Source organism: Corythoichthys intestinalis, chromosome 15 (genome assembly GCF_030265065.1).
Source record: "Corythoichthys intestinalis isolate RoL2023-P3 chromosome 15, ASM3026506v1, whole genome shotgun sequence".
Taxonomy (NCBI): domain Eukaryota; kingdom Metazoa; phylum Chordata; class Actinopteri; order Syngnathiformes; family Syngnathidae; genus Corythoichthys; species Corythoichthys intestinalis.
Genome location: NC_080409.1, coordinates 35,887,585 through 35,906,282, shown reverse-complemented (window position 1 = coordinate 35,906,282; position 18,698 = coordinate 35,887,585). Strand labels below are relative to the sequence as shown.

General features: G+C 41.5%; 1 protein-coding gene across 1 annotated transcript in view; it reads left to right on the top strand.

Moving 5' to 3' along the window:
• LOC130930659 (SLIT and NTRK-like protein 3) overlaps nt 1-18,698 on the top strand; it is a 69,011-nt gene that overhangs the window by 10,300 nt on the left and 40,013 nt on the right. Inside the window, exons 3-5 of the mRNA XM_057858658.1 lie at nt 369-484; nt 849-1,772; nt 8,038-8,257. Coding sequence (XP_057714641.1) covers nt 369-484; nt 849-1,772; nt 8,038-8,257 — 1,260 coding nt within the window. The remainder of the gene's footprint in view (nt 1-368; nt 485-848; nt 1,773-8,037; nt 8,258-18,698) is intronic.

The window sequence follows — 18,698 nt, the reverse complement described above, 5'->3', positions numbered from 1 at the left end:
ATTGCCGCCCACCACTAGTGGCAAGCCATCCATTTGGTATCTCAGCATTCAGTGGGTACTTAGCAAAGTTAATCCACAATTGAATTCCATGTCCATCAAATTGCAATTATAGAATCACCTCAATCTGTGATAACTGCAAGAGAATCAATAATTATCCACACTAACTGCATAAAAACAAAAATATAATACTCACCAGAGATGATTATCCCTCAATTGTGACAGGTTGAAAAGCTCTGATTTAGTGAGGGCCAGCGCCTCAGTCTTGTGAGGTGGAAATTTTAAGTCTGATCGGCTAAAGAAACTATCCCATTGCTAGAAGAGAAGGTTTTGCTAGCTCTTACCGCTAACGACTGCCATCTATCCTGCAGGCTGACTACAATGTGATTAAACGCATTGACAGCGGCGCTCTGAGGTTCCTTTTCAAGCTGCGTGTTCTCATACTCAACGACAACCTAATCCCAGTCTTACCTGCTCATCTGTTCAGGTAACTGATCTGTTTTCAAGTATGGCAGTATTTACCGAAGTCGACAGTCTGGCAATTACTTACCCAGTTACCCAATTGTAGGTCTCTGAAAGATGATCCTGAGCAATGTCCCCAATCTTTAACAGATTGAGGAGCAAAAGTCACTCAACACAACCTATTAACAAATGAATCACTCAGGATAATCTTTTAGAAACATCTGATTTGTGGTTTTGTTGATGTTAATCACAAGTTTGGGGGAAATGCTCCAATTTGGCCCATTTTCAAAACGTGTTTCACTCACTTCATGCATTCATCATGAGACTTCATAGCAATGGCAGTAGCTGCTCATTAACTTAGCCCATCCTCCCACCTCCTTCTGCTCCAGATCTGTGTCGCTGACTCATCTGGACCTGAGGGGTAACCGACTAAAGAGTCTGGCATACACAGGGACCCTGGAATACATTGGCCGCTCCCTTATGGAGATTCAGTTGGAGGAGAATCCCTGGAACTGTGGCTGCGAGGCGGTGCAGCTGCAGCAGTGGCTGGGCCAGATCCCCTATACAGCAGTGGTGGGGGACGTTACCTGCGAGTATCCCTTCCACCTTCACGGCAAGGACCTGAGGGAGATCCCTCGCAAGGAGCTTTGCGCTGAGCTCCCGGATAAAGACTTGCAAGCAGAGGGCGGTAAAGCCTCAGGGGGCACGCAGCCTCAACAATTGCCGTCTAATTCCAAGCCCAACTCCCACCCGGGAAGGGTTAGACCGACCAAACCCTCCTCCATGGTGCATGGCTCTCGTCATAACACTCACACTTCCTCCACGTCTTCGTCGTCTTCTTCTGCTGAGCGCCGGGAACGAGAGAGGTCTCCGCGGCCCACCAAGAGGCCTAGGCCTTCCAGGACATCTCCCACATCACGAAGCCCTAATCAAAATCCTCCCGTGGCGGGCTACCAAACCCGGCCGCCCATCCCCATCATCTGCCCACTGGGCTGCACTTGCAACCTTCATATCACTGACTTGGGTCTGACCGTCAACTGCAAGGAGAACGGCTTCCTCAACGTGTCACAGTTGACGCCGCGACCGCTCAATGGACGCAAGCTGTACCTGAGTGGAAACCTGATCCAAAGGATCTACCGAACCGACTTCTGGAACTTTTCCAGCTTGGACCTGCTACACTTGGGGAGCAACCGCATCTCCTATCTACAAGAGGGCGCCTTCTCCAGCCTCACCAGCCTGAGGAGCCTCTACCTGAACGGGAACAACCTGGACAGGCTCAGCCCTGACATGTTCCTAGGGCTGCAGAATCTCAGGTATGACGTTGTGACTGCATATTTGGGGCTTTGTTTACAGGGATTTAGAAGTTAATTTCACTGTGCCGAGAGGTTGCGCGGCGATTAGCATTTGACTGAAGCTTGATTGAAAGGGAAGGCGGCCATTCTCTCTTCCAGGCTATCAATAGTCATGCAGGCTTCAAGTTGAGGTGTGAAGCTGCTGTGAGTGACAACTCAGAAATAAATCAGTGTATGGTTTGCACAAAATACATAAAAATGGCTTGCTCAGATGTGCTGCACAATATTTAGTTTCCAGTTTAATCACACTTTTGCTTACTGTCATATAAATATGTTCAGGTGACAAAATAGTTTGGACGCTCTGGATTCAAATCAGTGTTGTTCCATTTCCATTTTTTGGCATCTGATACCAAATACACAACTGTGCTGTATTGGTCGATGCCAATACTGTACCGATTTGGAAAACTATACAAAATAGCACATTTTTTTGTGTGTGGTTTGCATTAAATAAATCACCTGAAGAAGAAAGGCTGTTCTCATCCTCCTTAAATGGAAGTAAAATTCCTAAATGATCCTCACTTGATCTTCACAACTGTTCTATGAGATTAAACAGGCTGCGCATGTTTACAACGTAAAAGCAAGTGGTAAAAGAATCACCGAAATCAAGTAAAGAAATGTTTGCTTTTATTTGGTCTTTTTGATAGCGGTTACGTCAGAAACAGGACCCAATCGGCACCATGTTTTGGTACCTAACTCTCTATAACAGCGAAGGTGCAGTCTTTTTCATTTTCGACTTCTTTGCCTTCTTCTGTGGCAGTTGGCAACAAACTCTTATGTCCAGCATCAATGTGCTATTTGTTAGTACTCGGCAATACCAATGACACCATTTTAGTGACCTTTCCAATATTGGTATCGGTATTTGTACAACATATATTCAAATGACACTCTCGCGTTCTCCAGCACCGCAAAAGCATGCGTGTGAGGTTCAGTGAAGACTAAATTGTCCACGGCTGTGTACATGTCTATATGTGACCTTCAATTGAATGGCAAACTTCACTCATAGTCACCTGACTAAGGCTACGTTCATACTACAAGTCTTAACGCACGAATCCGATTTTTTGTCATATCTGTTTTTTTAGGCGTGCCCGTTCAGACTGCCTTTGTCCGTTGGAACCATTTAAGTATTACGCATGCGCACTAATTCGCAGTCCGACACGCGCTGAGCAAGACGACCCGCATGCGCGGAAGCATCAAAACAAATGACCACACACGTTGGCTGTCATCCGTCATTCCCGGGATATCAAATTTTGCTTTTTAAAAAGAGGACACAAATAACAGACATAAATAATCCCAGTTTAGGCTTATATTCAAAGTACATGGATCGATAGCATGCACGCACTGTCCGTGCATGTCACACACACATACGCGCAGTTTGCCCCGACTCTCGGCCGTGTAAGCAATGTTGAAATATTGCTTATATGGAGCAGACAGAAAACCGATCATTATCAGGCTCATCCTCAACCCATTTTTATTTTTGAATGACTGTTGTCAAGTCCGACCCTTCCTAAAAAGCCGTGTTCAAGGCAAGCTAGGTGCTAATAACGCACAGCTGCACCGCTACCGTGGCGTCTCTCTCGCTTTTTGATGACGTAATTGCTGCATGAATTCCGATTTGAGAGACTGGACAGTACAGACCGCCGCGACAGTCTGGAAAAATGTGGCCCAGATCGGATTTGAACCACATACGAAAGTGACCCAGATCGGATTTGAAATAGGCCAGTTCTATGCGACTTGTCACGTTCAGACCATCAAGTTAATGCCTCACTCGAGTCGGAAAAACACGAAAAAAATCGGATTCGTGCATTAAGACCTGTAGTATGAACGTAGCCTAAGCGCCAACTCATGATCCCAATGAGGAAAAGCGCTAGAGAAGATTGAATTCTAGTGGGGTTATGATCTTCAAATCTCATCTCAAGCTGCTGGGTGTGAACATCTTCACATCCCTCAGAGTTGTCAAGTTCTGGGCTTTTGGCCCTCATGTGTGGAGTGTTCATGTTGTCCCTGTGTATGTGGCCTTTCTGCAGGCTCTCTAGCTTCCTGCCATGCCCTAAAAAACATGGATGTCAGCTTCACTGAACAATCAATATTGTCCTTAACTGGTGTGAATGTAAGTGTAAATTGTTATCTATGTGTGCCCTGCACTTATCCAGAGTCAGCTTTAATAGGCCCCAGCTCACTGACCACCATAATGAGGGTCTGTAGAAAATTGATGGGTGCAAGTTCAGGTGACACTTTTGGCAAACATCTACAATGAATAAATAAATTTGTTCTGTTATTCCTAGTTAATATTTAAAGAGGAGAAAAGACCGGACCTTGGTAAAAAAAGAACAGTTCTCCTAACCTTTTGTTAGCCTCTGCTAGTGACTCTGGGGTGAGCGAGCGCTAATTAATTTTAAAGTAGGCCTCATTTTAGCAGTGGAATTCTATTAACCGGCTGGCGTGCAAAGGAAAAGGATTTACTCGGAACTAGTGTTAAGTTCACTCGGATTTCAATTATTGATTTGGGAAGGCCTTAAAGATTGATGGTGTCTCTTGTGATAGTGTAAACTATTGCAGGAATGGACAAAATAAAAGTAAACAGTTTTACACTTAACATGTTTTGTTGTTCTTGTTGAACAACACACATCACGTGGGGCGGCACGTCCGCCTCACAGTTCTAAAATCAAGGGTTCAATCCCGAGCTCCGGCCATCTTGTGTGGAGTTCGCATATTTTTCTAGTGCCTGCGTGGGTTTTCTCCTGGGACTCCGGTTTCCTCCCACATGACAAAACATGCATAGTAGGCTTATTGACCACTCTAAATTGTCCGTAGGTATGAGTGTGTGTGTGAATGGTTGTATGTCTCATTGTGCCCTGCGATTGGCTGGCAACCAATTCAGGGTGTACCCTGACTACTGCCCGTTGTTAGCTGGGATAGGCTCCAGCACCTCCGCGACCCTCGTAAGGAAAAGTGGCATGGAAAATGAATGAATGAATGTTTTGTTGGATTGAATTACAGGTAAATTCATTGTCAAATGCAATTTAAAATTAGAAAAAAATAGGGCAGTAGTTCTAAACTCAGTATGAGCAACGTTAACTCATTCGCTGCAGTTGGCCGAGTGTTCATTAAAATAAAGCAAAGATTTCATGATGAAAAGTTATCACTAATATTTTTAATAAAGTGATCCCTCGTTTTGCGTGGTTAATGGGAACCAGAATCCACAAAGTAGCGTCCCCCCCTTTTTTGTGTATGTGTGTGTTTCACTTTTATTACCAAAATATGACTTTAAAAAGACTTTCATGGATATACTGTATATGTTTTAATAAATAGTTTTAATCACTTCAAATGTAATAATTATGATAAGTTTTAAATATGTTAATGTCCCACCGAAATATTTTTAAACAAGAATAAAGTAGAACAATGTTCGTCTTTATTAAATGCTTCAATGAATGAGTCCACTCAAATCCGCTCAAGGTGCTTACTTACAATGAGTTGCCACAGCAATTGTTTAACAGGTTAAAATGACGCACGTTTCGGCTTCCAAGCGTCTCTGGCAAGATCAAACTTGGCATCTGTCAATCATTGTCAACTTTAATAAGCAACTCCAGTGCACTGCCTGACCAAGAAAAGCGGCAGGAGCGAGAGATGACCTGATCGGATCAGGACAGCCCTATAAAATACTGCATTTATTTAGTAATTTTTCTAACTGGAAAAAATTCGCAATGGACTTAGGGCACAAAGTTTGAAGCGCGAAGTAACGAGGCATCACTGCAATATTTTAAGCCACTATTGCATAATAGACGATTCTAAAATCCATACAGTAAAAATGTTACCTAAATATACAGTAAATTACATAAGATCCACGTTTATCTTTGAAGTGTGTCATTATTTTATATTAATAGTAAATGATCTGAAATGAAATTTAAAATTTGGAATATTTTAGTACTTATTTAAAGAAAAAATATATATACATTTATCAGATTAGATATTTATCATCAATGTTGATTGCATCATACAGTGAGGCAAATAAGTATTTAGTCAACCACTAATTGTGCAAGTTCTCCCACTTGAAAATATTTGAGAGGCCTGTAATTGTCAACATGGGTAAATCTCAACCATGAGAGACAGAATGTGGAAGAAAAAAAACAAACAGAAAATTACATTGTTTGATTTTTAAAGAATTTATTTGCAAATCATGGTGGAAAATAAGTATTTGGTCAATACCAAAAGTTAATTTCAATACTTTGTTATGTACCCTTTGTTGGCAATACGGGAGGCCAAACGTTTTCTGTAACTCTTCACAAGCTTTTCACACACCGTTGCTAGTATTTTGGCCCATTCCTCCATGCAGATCTCCTCTAGAGCAGTGATGTTTTGGGGCTGTCGTTGGGCAACGCGGACTTTCAACTCCCTCCACAGATTTTCTATGGGGTTGAGATCTGGAGACTGGCTAGGCCATTCCAGGACCTTGAAACACTTCTTACGAAGCCACTCCTTTGTTGCCCTGGCTGTGTGTTTGGGATCATTGTCATTCTGAAAGACCCAGCCACATCTCATCTTCAATGCCCTTGCTGATAGAAGGGGATTTTCACTCAAAATCTCTCGATACATGGCCCCATTCATACTTTTCGTTAAACAGATCAGTCGCCCTGGTCCCTTTGCGGAAAAACAGCCCCAAAGCATGATGTTTCCACCCCCATGCTTCACAGTAGAAAAGGTGTTGTTCGGATGCAATTCAGTATTCTTTCTCCTCCAAACACGAGAACCTGTGTTTCTTCCCAAAAATTCTATTTTGGTTTCATCTGACCATAACACATTCTCCCAGTCCTCTTCTGGATCATCCAAATGCTCTCTAGCGAACCGCAGACGGGCCTGGACATGTACTGGCTTCAGCAGGGGGACACGTCCGGCAGTGCAGGATTTGAGTCCCTGGCGGCGCATTGTGTTACCGATAGTAGACTTTTTTACTGTGGTCCCAGCTCTCTGTAGGTCATTCACTAGGTCCCCCGTGTGGTTCTGGGATTTTTGCTCACCGTTCTTGTTATCATTTTGACGCCACGGGGGTGAGATCTTGCATGGAGCCCCAGATCGAGGGAGATTATCAGTAGTCTTGTATGTCTTCCATTTTCTAATAATTGCTCCCACAGTTCATTTCTTTACAGCCAGCGTTTTACCTATTGCAGATTCAGTCTTCCCAGCCTGGTGCAGGTCTACAATTTTGTCTCTGGTGTCCTTCGACAGCTCTTTGGTCTTGGCCATAGTGGAGTTTGAAGTGTGACTGACTGAGTTTGTGGACAGGTGTCTTTTATACCGATAATGAGTTAAAACAGGTGTCATTAATACAGGTAACGAGTGGGGCCTCGTTAGAAGACGTTAGCCAGAAGTTTGACAGCCAGAAATCTTGCTTGTTTGTAGGTGACCAAATACTTATTTTCCACTCTGATTTAGAAATAAATTCTTTAATAATCTAACAATGTGATTTTCTGTTTTTTTCCCATATTCTGTCTGTCATGGTTGAGGTTAACCCATGTTGACAATTACAGACCTCTCAAATATCTTTTCAAGTGGGAGAACTTGCACAATTTGTGGTTGACTAAATACTAATTTGCCCCACTGTATACTGCATTTATCAATGTTATTACTCTATCTTTATTCATGAAATTTTACAGTTGCAGTAGCAGTGGCACGATGGATGAGTGGTTTGCACTCAATCACGGTCTTTCTGTTTGGAGTTTGCATGTTCTCCCTGTGCCTGGGTGGGTTTCCTCCCCAGAATATGAATGTTAGGCTGACTGACCACTGCCCTGCGATTGGCTGGCAAGCAATTCAAGGTGTACCCCACCTACTGCAAATAGTTTACTGGGATAGGCCCCCTAGCACCTCGTGAGGATACACGGTTCAGAAAATGAATGACTGAATCTACAGTAGCTCATTTCTTATCAAATGCTGGTCACGTTCGAGTGTCACAACAAACACACATACACCAATTGTGTTTTGACTGATCAGCTATTTGAGTGAGAGAAAAGTGCATATTAAAACAAATTCTAGTATGGTTAATTTACATAAATATTCATTTATGTAATTATAATGCTGAGAGGCGAAGAGTGGCAATTTACCTACCGCGGCTGTTACTTGCAAACTCTGTCATTTTGTCCTTTTTTAAAACATGAAATGAGTTTAATCAGGAATCACACTGAATCACAATCCCCCACGTCTTATCTAACAAACACATTTTTCTCTGCTTCAGGTACCTTTACTTTGAGTACAACGAAATCCGGGAGATGGACCGGGGCACCTTGGACTCCATGCCGTCCCTCCAGCTGTTGTTCCTAAACGCCAACCTTCTAAAAAGTCTTCCTCTGGGCCTGTTTTCCGGTGTGACGCTGTCTCGTCTGAACTTGAGGAACAACCACCTTCTGCAGCTCCCCATGGAGGGTGTACTGGAGCACCTAACAGGCTTGGTGCAGGTATGTTCAAATGTATCCACACTGTAAAATAAATAATAATAATAACAACAACAACAAAAAACACTTTTAGTCATGCTAATTTAAATTTTTAAGTAGACTTAATTCAAATTCCTAAATTATTTTAACTTTTATTAGCCTTAGCCTCACTCCCGTTGCCTTCAAACGAGCGCGCTGGCCACAGAGCAAATCCCAGGTATCAATTATAATTATATATTTTTTAAAAAGCTGAAGGCCTGTCTAATTGCCACTTAGGCTGTTGTTGTCGTTGTTCTTGTGGACACTAAATTTGAAGTTCTACTTCTCTGTCATTCGTGAACCTGAACGTCTTGTAACTTCGTAGCTACGTAGCATGGGCCAGTATCTATTGACCGTAGGAGGATCTTTGTATTATTATTATTTTTTGTATCAGGTCTGATTAACTGATTGTGAAATTACCAGCTAGTACATGGCAGGCTGCTGTAAGTTAAGAATTTGCCAGTATTACTTTTCGCGAACTACACACATCTATTCTTCGCAACTCATGCTCATTTAATTTAAGGACTGATGGGGACACGGAACTACTAAGTAAAACACAATGAACCCGGAATATGCTGCTATGGTACCATGTTTGGACTGTATAGTGAAAGAAAAGAATGCGTCGGAGCACCGATTCTAGCTTCGACTAGAGCGTGCAGCCGCCATATGAGCACTGTTCTCTGTGGAGAGTTTCTGTGATGGAACGTTAAGTCTGTGGTAGTTGTGCAGGTGGAATTAATGGATTGAATTTGTGTCAGATAAGATGTGACAAACCAATTTACATACAGGAGGGGCGCCAACACTAACTTAATATAACTTTAAAGGTTTAGTTTAGTTTAGTTCGAAAGCGTTGTTGTTTTTGTCAACGCTGACTACAACGCAAATATTTCGAACAATTTTTTCATGAAAATGATGTGACGATGACAAGCTAAAAACGTGTCTTATGAGACGAAAATATAACGGGACGAATGCCACTTTTTGTCAGGCGAGACGAAAACGAGACATATATTTTCTTCATATGTTCACGATGCATAACATTTTCTTATTGTACAGTAAGCGTAATACACCAGTCTGCTCGAGGTTCCAGGCTTTCTTCTTTTGAAACACATGGTAAGATTTGCTTTAGCAAGAAAGAATATGCAATGTTGCATTACCCTTTATAGGTCCGTGCTGTGATTCTCAGACACTAAATGTAACTCGTGCCGTAAGCATAGCATAGCATTCATGTTCACATTAGCGTTAGCATTAACTTTAGCGTGTCAAGCATCCTCTTCAACTCTCAGACAACTTTTTTTACATGCAGTTCATGGCGCCCAGGTGGGTTTATTTAAATGAAAATAATAGATTGTTTTCCTGCTGAACGTGTAATATTGCCTCGAAGTTGGCGTTGTCTTTGAAAATGCTACAATATGTACTCAGCAGTCAATGATCATTTGAAATTATTGGAAACCTTTAGTTATTTATATATTTTAGGACCAAATTTTTACTGACGAACACATTTTGAGTAATCATCAAGTAAAACTAGATAAAATTTAGCCTAGTTCTCATTGACCAAAACTAGACAAACACATTTTGAAATAACTAAAATATGACTAAGACTAATAAGTGTTTTTGTCCAAATGACTAAGACGAATATTAAAAGGGCTGCCAAAAACAACACTGCTCGAAAAAAAAATTTTCAATGTGAAAAGTGTAAAACTGTACAGCATAGAGAGACGTGGTTTACTTGTCCTCCTCATAGTTTTGAGGTTGAGGCTACAACTCTTTTTCTGCATGGTTTTGCATCATCTGAGCCCGATTTTTGATTCTTTGTATCAGAGCTGATTAAATAATTGGAGACTTATTGTGCCTGTAGGTTCAAAGTGTACCAGTCGAGGGCATTAGCACACAGTTCTCGTTTTTTTTGTTGTTTTTTTTTTGTTTATTTATAACCATTATGAATAAATACATTAATACATGTTAAAAATTTTAATAAAACAAATTAATACAATTAAAATGAATGAAAACAGTAATACACTCTGCTTATGGCACCAATAACACTAATTTTGATTGAAAAAAAACCAACAACCAACATTGACAATGATAAATTTCCCAATTCATTTCAACAGGGAGGCCTCACTGTGAATGCTCATCTTTTGGTGCCATTGACGGCACTAGATGTCCAGTCCATTTTAACTGGGAGGGATAGCAGTAATCATTTACTGCCTGCCTCTCCCACTCAAAATGGTTTGGATGTCTAGCATCTTCAATGGCTGCCAATAAGTTAAAAGAGTGAGTAAAATTAAAAGACTGTCGGTGACTAATCTGAAAATTATAATAAATCTGAATGAGAAATTAATCTTGAGTGTCAAAGTATTCTAAACGACCACGACTGTGACTATGGTCAAGTTCAAATGCGTAAACAGGTGTGATATCTGGCAAGAGGCTTTCAGCAAACCATTATCTTGAGTGACAGCGGGGAAAAAACTGCATTGGCTTACCACTGCTTGTTTACGAAACACAAGCACACACACAAATGTGCTTAAGTATATTTACTTGACACGTCAGACGACCAGATTAAAAGAAACTAACACATTCGTCGCCAAGGCGCGTCATATTTTCACAGCTTGACGAAATGCACAAAACAAGCCCGACTCTTGGACCGGGCTACTGTATTTTCATCTAGTTTGATATTTCCAACTCTGCAAGGCTCTGATGTCCTGGCACTGATTATGCTGATGATTTGAAAATCATAAAAGAACAAAAACAAGGTATTACGAGCTGAAACTGTCTGAAAATTACTGGCTTGTCTAGGTTTGGTTTTTCATTTTTGATTACGTGAGAGAGAACATTTCAGTTTTGGTCGATTTTAGCGATACCGGTGGACAAAAGCGGTAGTGTTTTATCTTAAGGAAGACTGCGTTTCACATGAGGATCAGCGCTGCGTTTCCCATGAAGACCAGCGCACACTCGCACAGTGTTGTAAAATCATCAGTCAACCAAAAAACCAATCTCCTAGTCGCCTGCAGATGGATTACAACATTTCTGTTTCCAGCGGCTGTGACAGCGAATAGTAATAAGGTAATGAATATAGTTGTGGCTAAACAATGGCATATGACGGTTAGCAACTGTGTGGCTTAGTGTGGCTAGTAACTCGTAGGCGCTGACAAGTTCAGTTGGGGGGGGGGGGGGTGTCACACCAGCAAATGAAAGCCGGTCCAATGTTTATTCTGTATATCCTGTAGGAGTGTGCCATCTAAGCACCCCACGATTCGATTCGATTACGATTCAGGGTGCTACGATTCAATTATTGAACAGTGATCACGGCATTGCCGATGATCATGGTTATCACGATTATCACGATTATCGATGCATCGTACATTGCTAATTAATAAAGTAGCCAAAAAAGTTTATGTTCATTATTTATTTAAAATATCCTAATGATTCAACAGGAACGATGGAAACATGCCACTTCAGGACCGTATTGCACTATTCCTGTGTTGCACATACAGTATTCAGTTGAAGCAAGCTATAATTACTCACTTTTAGCCCTACAGTTTCTATTTTCCTCTTATTTATTCTATCTTTTTTTTATTTTAATATATATTTTTATACTGGAGTTCCACGTCAAATTTCGTTATTGACAACAATCTTGCTGACAATGACATTAAAGTTCTATTGTATTCTATTCTATTCATACAACAAAAAGTTGCCCTTAAGCTGCTTTTTTTACTTTCTTATAAAAAAAAAAAAAAAAAAAAAAAAAAAAAAAAAGAAAGTGCAAAAACATTAACCATTTTAAAGGCAGTACTTATTTCTCTCAACAATACTACAAAAGTTACACAGGTGGATTGAATTCCACATTTCCTGGAAACAAAGTGTCTTTAGAAATAAGACTTATTTTAACCAATATACTTTGTTTTCACAGATTTCTGTACTATTTCGCATGTTTGTAGCGTTACTGCTGTACTTAATCATGGTTTTACATGTTCTGCATATGAAATACACGTTAGCGAATTAGCTAATTAGCTTAGCGCTCGGCGCTAACTGTTAACATCTCTAAAACAACAACAATAAAGGCTACACGGTACAAGAGGGTTCATGTACTCACCTCTTACAGATGCACACGGGTCTTAGCAATACACTCAGGACATTTTTCAATTGACATGACTTGAAACTACTGCTAGACATCTGAAAGACAAGGAGCACCGAACTAGCTCTCTTCCCCTCTCGCTCTAAAAAATAACTTGCGCACAGAAGCACGAGTGCCGGGTTTCTGCCTGTCTCATACACAAATTTATTTTCCAGTCTTTTGAAAAGGAGTAAATCTCTCGCTCAGTAACCGGCAGCATCCATCATAATGTTGTGCGTGTGTCGTTAAAGGTGTCCGGGGGGAACACGTGTCTTGAATTTAGTTCCGCTACGAGCGGCTGTCATAAAGTTATTAGGGAAAAGCTTTGTTTTTTTAACCTTTATGAATCGTAATCGAATTGTCACATGTCGAATCGCGATGCATCTAATAATCGATTTTTTGGAACTCCATTAATATCCTGGTAGCCCCCATTTTTTTCCTCCTCAGACAAAATTTTTTGTCTCTTTTGTGGCTCTGCCATCTTTGCAGAATTCGCGCAAAAGCTTTTGCATCGACTTCCGTCTTTATAATGAATGGGAAAAGGGGGTGAAAAAAATGGAAAATATGCTGTAAAGCAGTCAGCACATTTGTAGTTTTTTTGTGTGGCAGGGTTCCTGCCACCCTCTTCAAAGTTAATTAGTGTCGGTGAAAGCGATACAGACCCCCTCAAGATATAAAAAAGGTGTCATTTAACTAGTTGTCAGTCGACATATTATGACAAATGTTATGAAAATATTTTATAAAGGTTGAAACATTACCTAGTGTTGCTTTAAAGATTACATTGTACGGATAAAATATGTATGTATACGATATGGCCCATGACAAAGATGAGTTTGAGTCCCTTGCAGTTTTAATGTATAGGGGGAAAATAAGTTGAATGTCTAAAATCTTTGTGTGTACAAACATAGCACCAGAGGCCAGAACATGAGCCGCAAGACGGCCGTAGTGCAGTCCGCAAAGCGCTGATGTGGAAGGCGTCAGGACTGCAGGGCATCCGGTGCTTGGCAGCCATTAAGTCTGCGGCGAGGCTCCGCTTCAACACGATTCTGCTGCAGGTTGTGTTAAAGCCACCGAGGGAGATGAGCTGAGAATGTGTCAGGGGAGGAACAGAGGGGATGCGCTAGCAGAGCATGGGAAGCCAGGAGGCTGAGATGCACAAGTAGCCCTATCCCCAGGAGACAAAGATGTATCGCAATGGAGGACTGAGAATATATTAAGAGAACACTAGCTGAGTGGCTTTGGTGTTTTCTCCAGAGGCTCAAAGCACAAGACCCTTTAGACTGGACGGAGTTGCTACGAGGCTTCAGATTTCAACTTGGAAGTGAAACAAGTAGAAAGGGCGAGAATAAGACTTTCGGTCCAATGAGGAAATTAAATCAGTTAGGATTCAGCCGCAACAGAAATTAGTTTGGGAATGCTTGGCATTTGGCTCAGTATCCTTCATCGATCACCGTCAAAAACTAAAGCAAAACCGATTGAAAATTACCGACTCATTTCAGTTGGTTTTGCGTACTTGCTCACAACCTGAACGTTTGAAGCTTCATTTGGTTGCCACTTTTCCTGCCCAAACTATGGCGTAAACAAAACGTTTCACGTAGCGTTCAGATCTCAGTAAGAGCTAAATAATAACGTGGCTAAATAGAATTAGTCTAGATCACATTAAGAGCAGCACTCAATTTTTTTTGGGTGGTACATTCTTTATTTTCTGTCGTATCGGTTTTATAGTTGTTCAAAAGGTAACACATTTTCTACTAAAGAACGACCAAAAACAGATGCATCATGCAGCCTGTACAAGTTTTGTCTTGTTAACTTGGATATTTACTTGGATTTAATATATATACTAGTGCATATTTGTTCATTCAGCATACCTTTGATGTAACATTTTTTGTGCTGTGTAAAAAATATTTACCCAAATATATAAAAGTAACACTGTGCAATCTCCTGTCATTCTTCCTTGGGCCGTTCAGAGATCAATGCAGGGGCAGGTGCTCATAGATCAAAAGGGACACATGCACAAAAATTTAATACACCTTACAACAACATAACTTCCAGTTTAGCCATCTTTACAGTATAATTGGCTGTGACTGTGACAGACTTTAATTGAGAGGAGGAACAGGGGTGCTGCCAGGGATTTTGGGCCACATGAAAGGTGGAAAAGCGATATATAAAACCATAAAAAGATATCAATTTGGACCCCACCAAAAGTGCCAGGGGACACACACACATTTAGAGTATCAACTACATAATTTCCTGCATTCTGGTGAATCTTTACACACTAATACCCCTTTCCCACTGAAACTAGTGGGTCAACGCGTGTTTTTCCAAGCCGATGCATCCTACTAGCAATTGGCATTTGGCACCTTTCCCATTGACGAAAAAAGCCGTGCCTTTTTTTTTTTTTTCCACCCGTCTAACCCCCACCCCTCCTCAGCCGTGTGTAAGGTGCGCGACGTCACCACGCTAAGATGCGCTTCGACAAGTGCGACCGAATTCATTCAGTTCAAGGAAGTTAACAATGCAAAGCAACATGGAAGCCTCCTTTCCGTTTGTGTTCTCTGTTTTCATGCGTTTTACTGCCCGCAAAATGGTCGAAATGCAGCAAAGGATCCACACTGTGCTTGTGCTGAGGCAACGTATATTTTGGTTTGAAACTGAAAGGAGTCGTGTACGTCACAGGAGGAGGAGAAGAGCCTTTGTTTCATCTGTTATGGCTATTGCTAACGCTGCTACACCGACTGTTCGCCGTATGTAGATCCGGGCTAGAGCACATGGTTTTTGTTTTATGTTATAACGCATCACGTACTAGCCTACGTCACCACGTAGATTAGGGTGTTGACTGTTGACCCGGGGTTTTGCTTCCACACTGCATGGCGATCAGAGCCGAGGTGATTTTAACGCGGGTCGCTTGGCGGGTTGATTGACACGGGCCGATGCGGGTCGCTGCACCTTTCCCACTGCCACCAAAAGCCGATTGTTAGCGTATAATTTGTGCATTTTCTGCATTAATTTAAGATGAAAATATATTTATCTAAACATACAGCGTATAGAGCAATAATGAATAGACTGATATCACCTACAAGAAATATACAGGGGTTTGGGGGGGAGGGGTGGCAATACATATGCTCTATGGGTGTTCACTTTTTGCCAAAAACAAAACAGGAAAACAAAACCCTTCGTTTTATTCCTATTAAAATTATAATGATAAATATTTAAATTTGCAAACGATTAACTAATGTTCTAATTTTCTTTGTGGGCCCCCATCAGGGCATGGGCCCTTAGAATCAGTCTCACTTTTCCCCCCTATACGGCGGCCCTGAAGGGGAAACAGTGAATAGAAATCAACACTGTCATCAACACTTTTTGTCTGTGACTCAGTCAGACTTTGCCACTTCATTCAACCTCTATATCAAAACTTCCTTACTTAACTTGTTTTTCATCTGAGAACAAACCAAATTAGATGTTCACTGAGCACAGTTTTTTCAAAACTATTATTTCATTATTAGAGAACTTAAAGATGTTTACCTTTCTAGATAAAAATGTGAAGATAACAGACAAATATGGTTGCCTATAGAGAGTAGAGAGACACGGGTCGAAATAGCCTTGGGGCCGGGGGTAATTCAGTATAAAAGTAGAAAACTATATGAGAGAAAATTACATAGTATTGTTTTTGAAAAATCCCCACAATAAACCTGGTGTAAGAATTTTCATTACAGTATTTGCTCGAACCCAGTTTAATAGGGTAACACCATTTGTTTTCAACTACGAGATGTCCTCAAACTCCTCACCACACACCCAGGTCTCAGAGGAACAGTGTGCAGGTGGAGGGAGGGAGGTTATGCGCCAGTTTTGCGGCACACAGACAGTTTTTTTCCCCCAAAAAATTTTTTCAAGGTGTTTTCAGTGTTTAAGTACTTGGTGGCATGCCTGCACAGTCGGCCATCACACACACACGCAAAAAAAACACACACACGCAAAAAAAAAAACAGGGGTCTATAGGGGCACTTTGGCCATGTAGGGGCAAAGGGGCAGGTGCTCAAGCACCCTCCGCCCCCGCTGCACATGCCTGATTATTCCCCACGTCACTCGCCACAATACATTTTAGAGCTGCAATCGCCATAGTTTTACCCAAGGTTATCATACCATCAGAATCTGTCCCATGCCTAGTTACTAACTCAAGAAATTAACGCATTTCTTTCTTTCAACAACTATTTTTCATTCACATTAATACATTTCAAGTGTTGGTCTTGATAGAAAATCCTGGAATGTCCAACCTAACAGACAGTCTAAGTTGCTCGAAACACGGGAGGCGATGAGCGATGGCGAAATGCGAAAGTCATCGCCGTTGAGCTAAAAGCCGACACACGGGGGGCGATGCGACTGCAGCGGCAAGCGACAGCGACACGCACCGCTCTGCATCACTCGTCTCTCATTAGCTATGAAATTGGAGGGAATCGAAATTTTTCCGATTGCAACCATGATATTTACATGAGCGCCATACTGCTGCTTTTTTTTTAATGTCCTGGAAATCATGCCAAGAGGTACAGGTGCTGGTCGCACATTGCAAAAATGAGACGCTCCTCCATGTTGACAAAGTATGGATGGTGGATGTCAATTTCCGGGTTGGCCAGTGTCCTCGCAGGTGATTTGTTGATCAATAAATCCGTTACTGATTGGTTGTTGTGCCAGGCGACAGAAACAGAAACATTTATCCTATTTTCTTGCACGAGTACACGCACAAGCGCGAAATTTCACATGCACGAATGCCACGTGTCGCTTTGTCACAAAAGAGTCGGCCATTGGCGATTATCGCCTTTCGTGCAATAGAAAACGTATTGAATGCGAGCGATGTCGCCTCCTGTGTGTCTCAGCTCTAAGACCAAGATTATTAGAACTCAAGAATGAGACAGAACAAGACCCTAAAAATTTGGTCTCAAAACCGCCCCATAGTATAAACACTAGAACCGGGTTTCCTGTGAAACATTACATTAGTACAAACTTGAAGAGAAGGACAAACATGTGCACACTTGCACATGCCAGCCTCGCCCAGTGAAAAAAGACTGGATGTCTAGCGCCATCAATGGCAGCCAATACGATCTTAAATTATGTGGAAAAACTTCCGGTAGATGTGAAGTCGACTTTTGGCTTTCCCCATCATGTTTCGCTACAGGGAGTCACTCGGATGATTTGTTCAGCACTGTTTTCACACTTCCTGACGCATCCCACCCATTTGTTAGCCCCGCCGTCTGGATGAAAGGCAGCAAGCATGTACCATTACACCACCAGCGAATGTTTATGTTCCAGGGAGCTTATTTATTCCCCCAGTCAAGTTCCATTCTCCGCCGTTTTGCCGCATTCCTCCATAATATTTGTCTCTATTTTCTTTTTCTGCAGCATTTTAACTTGACGTCAATTGTAATTTACTGGTTAACATTGTTTAATGTAAAAACAAGCGAGATGTAAGAGGCACAGCTGCTGTCTTTCTCCATCATCTGCGCTGCGTGTTGTTGTGAGAGCTGTGTTGTGGCACACGGGAGCACGGCAGTGCCTCAGGTATTTTCGCTGGGGAAGATTGCGAGCGTCTGGATTTGCATAAGTGCTCTTAATAAATCAGGAGAAAGACAAACCTCCTCGTCAGACGAAGCTTTTTGCATGTCTGACCTTGTGATCACGTGACACTACACAAAGTAGTGATAACCACGGAAGCTGAAGTGGGAGATACTTCACCTTGGAGTGCGGCGTCTAGCTGAGAAATCTTTCTAGGGGTGTTGGGCGGGGATTATCCTTGCATGTGGCTTTGGCTTACCAGGCACGCCCAGGGGCCAGATCCGGCCCGCCACATCATTTTGTGTGGCCCGCAAAAAGTAAACTATATGCGTTGACTTCACGTTTCTTGCAAAAATGTTTTTAAAAAATGAGTACAACTAGGCAAGGCAAGGCAAATTTATTTATATAGCACAATTCAACACAAGGCAATTCAAAGTGCTTCACATCACAAGAAAATCATAAAAATCACATTAAAATCAATAGGACGTAAAAACAAAGACAATCGAAATAGGAAATAAAATTAGAGGTGATGCCGATCGATCGGGTCCGATCACGTCATTTTCAAAGTACAGGAATCGGCAAAAAAATATCGGCCATGCCTTTTTTTTAATATATATATATATATATTAGGGCTGTCAAAATTATCGCGTTAACGGCAGTTAATTAATTTTTTAAATTAATCACGTTAAAATATTTGACGCAATTAACGCACTAGGCCCACTCAGACAGATTTAAATGTCAGTACAGTGAAAGGCCAACTTGTTAATTGTG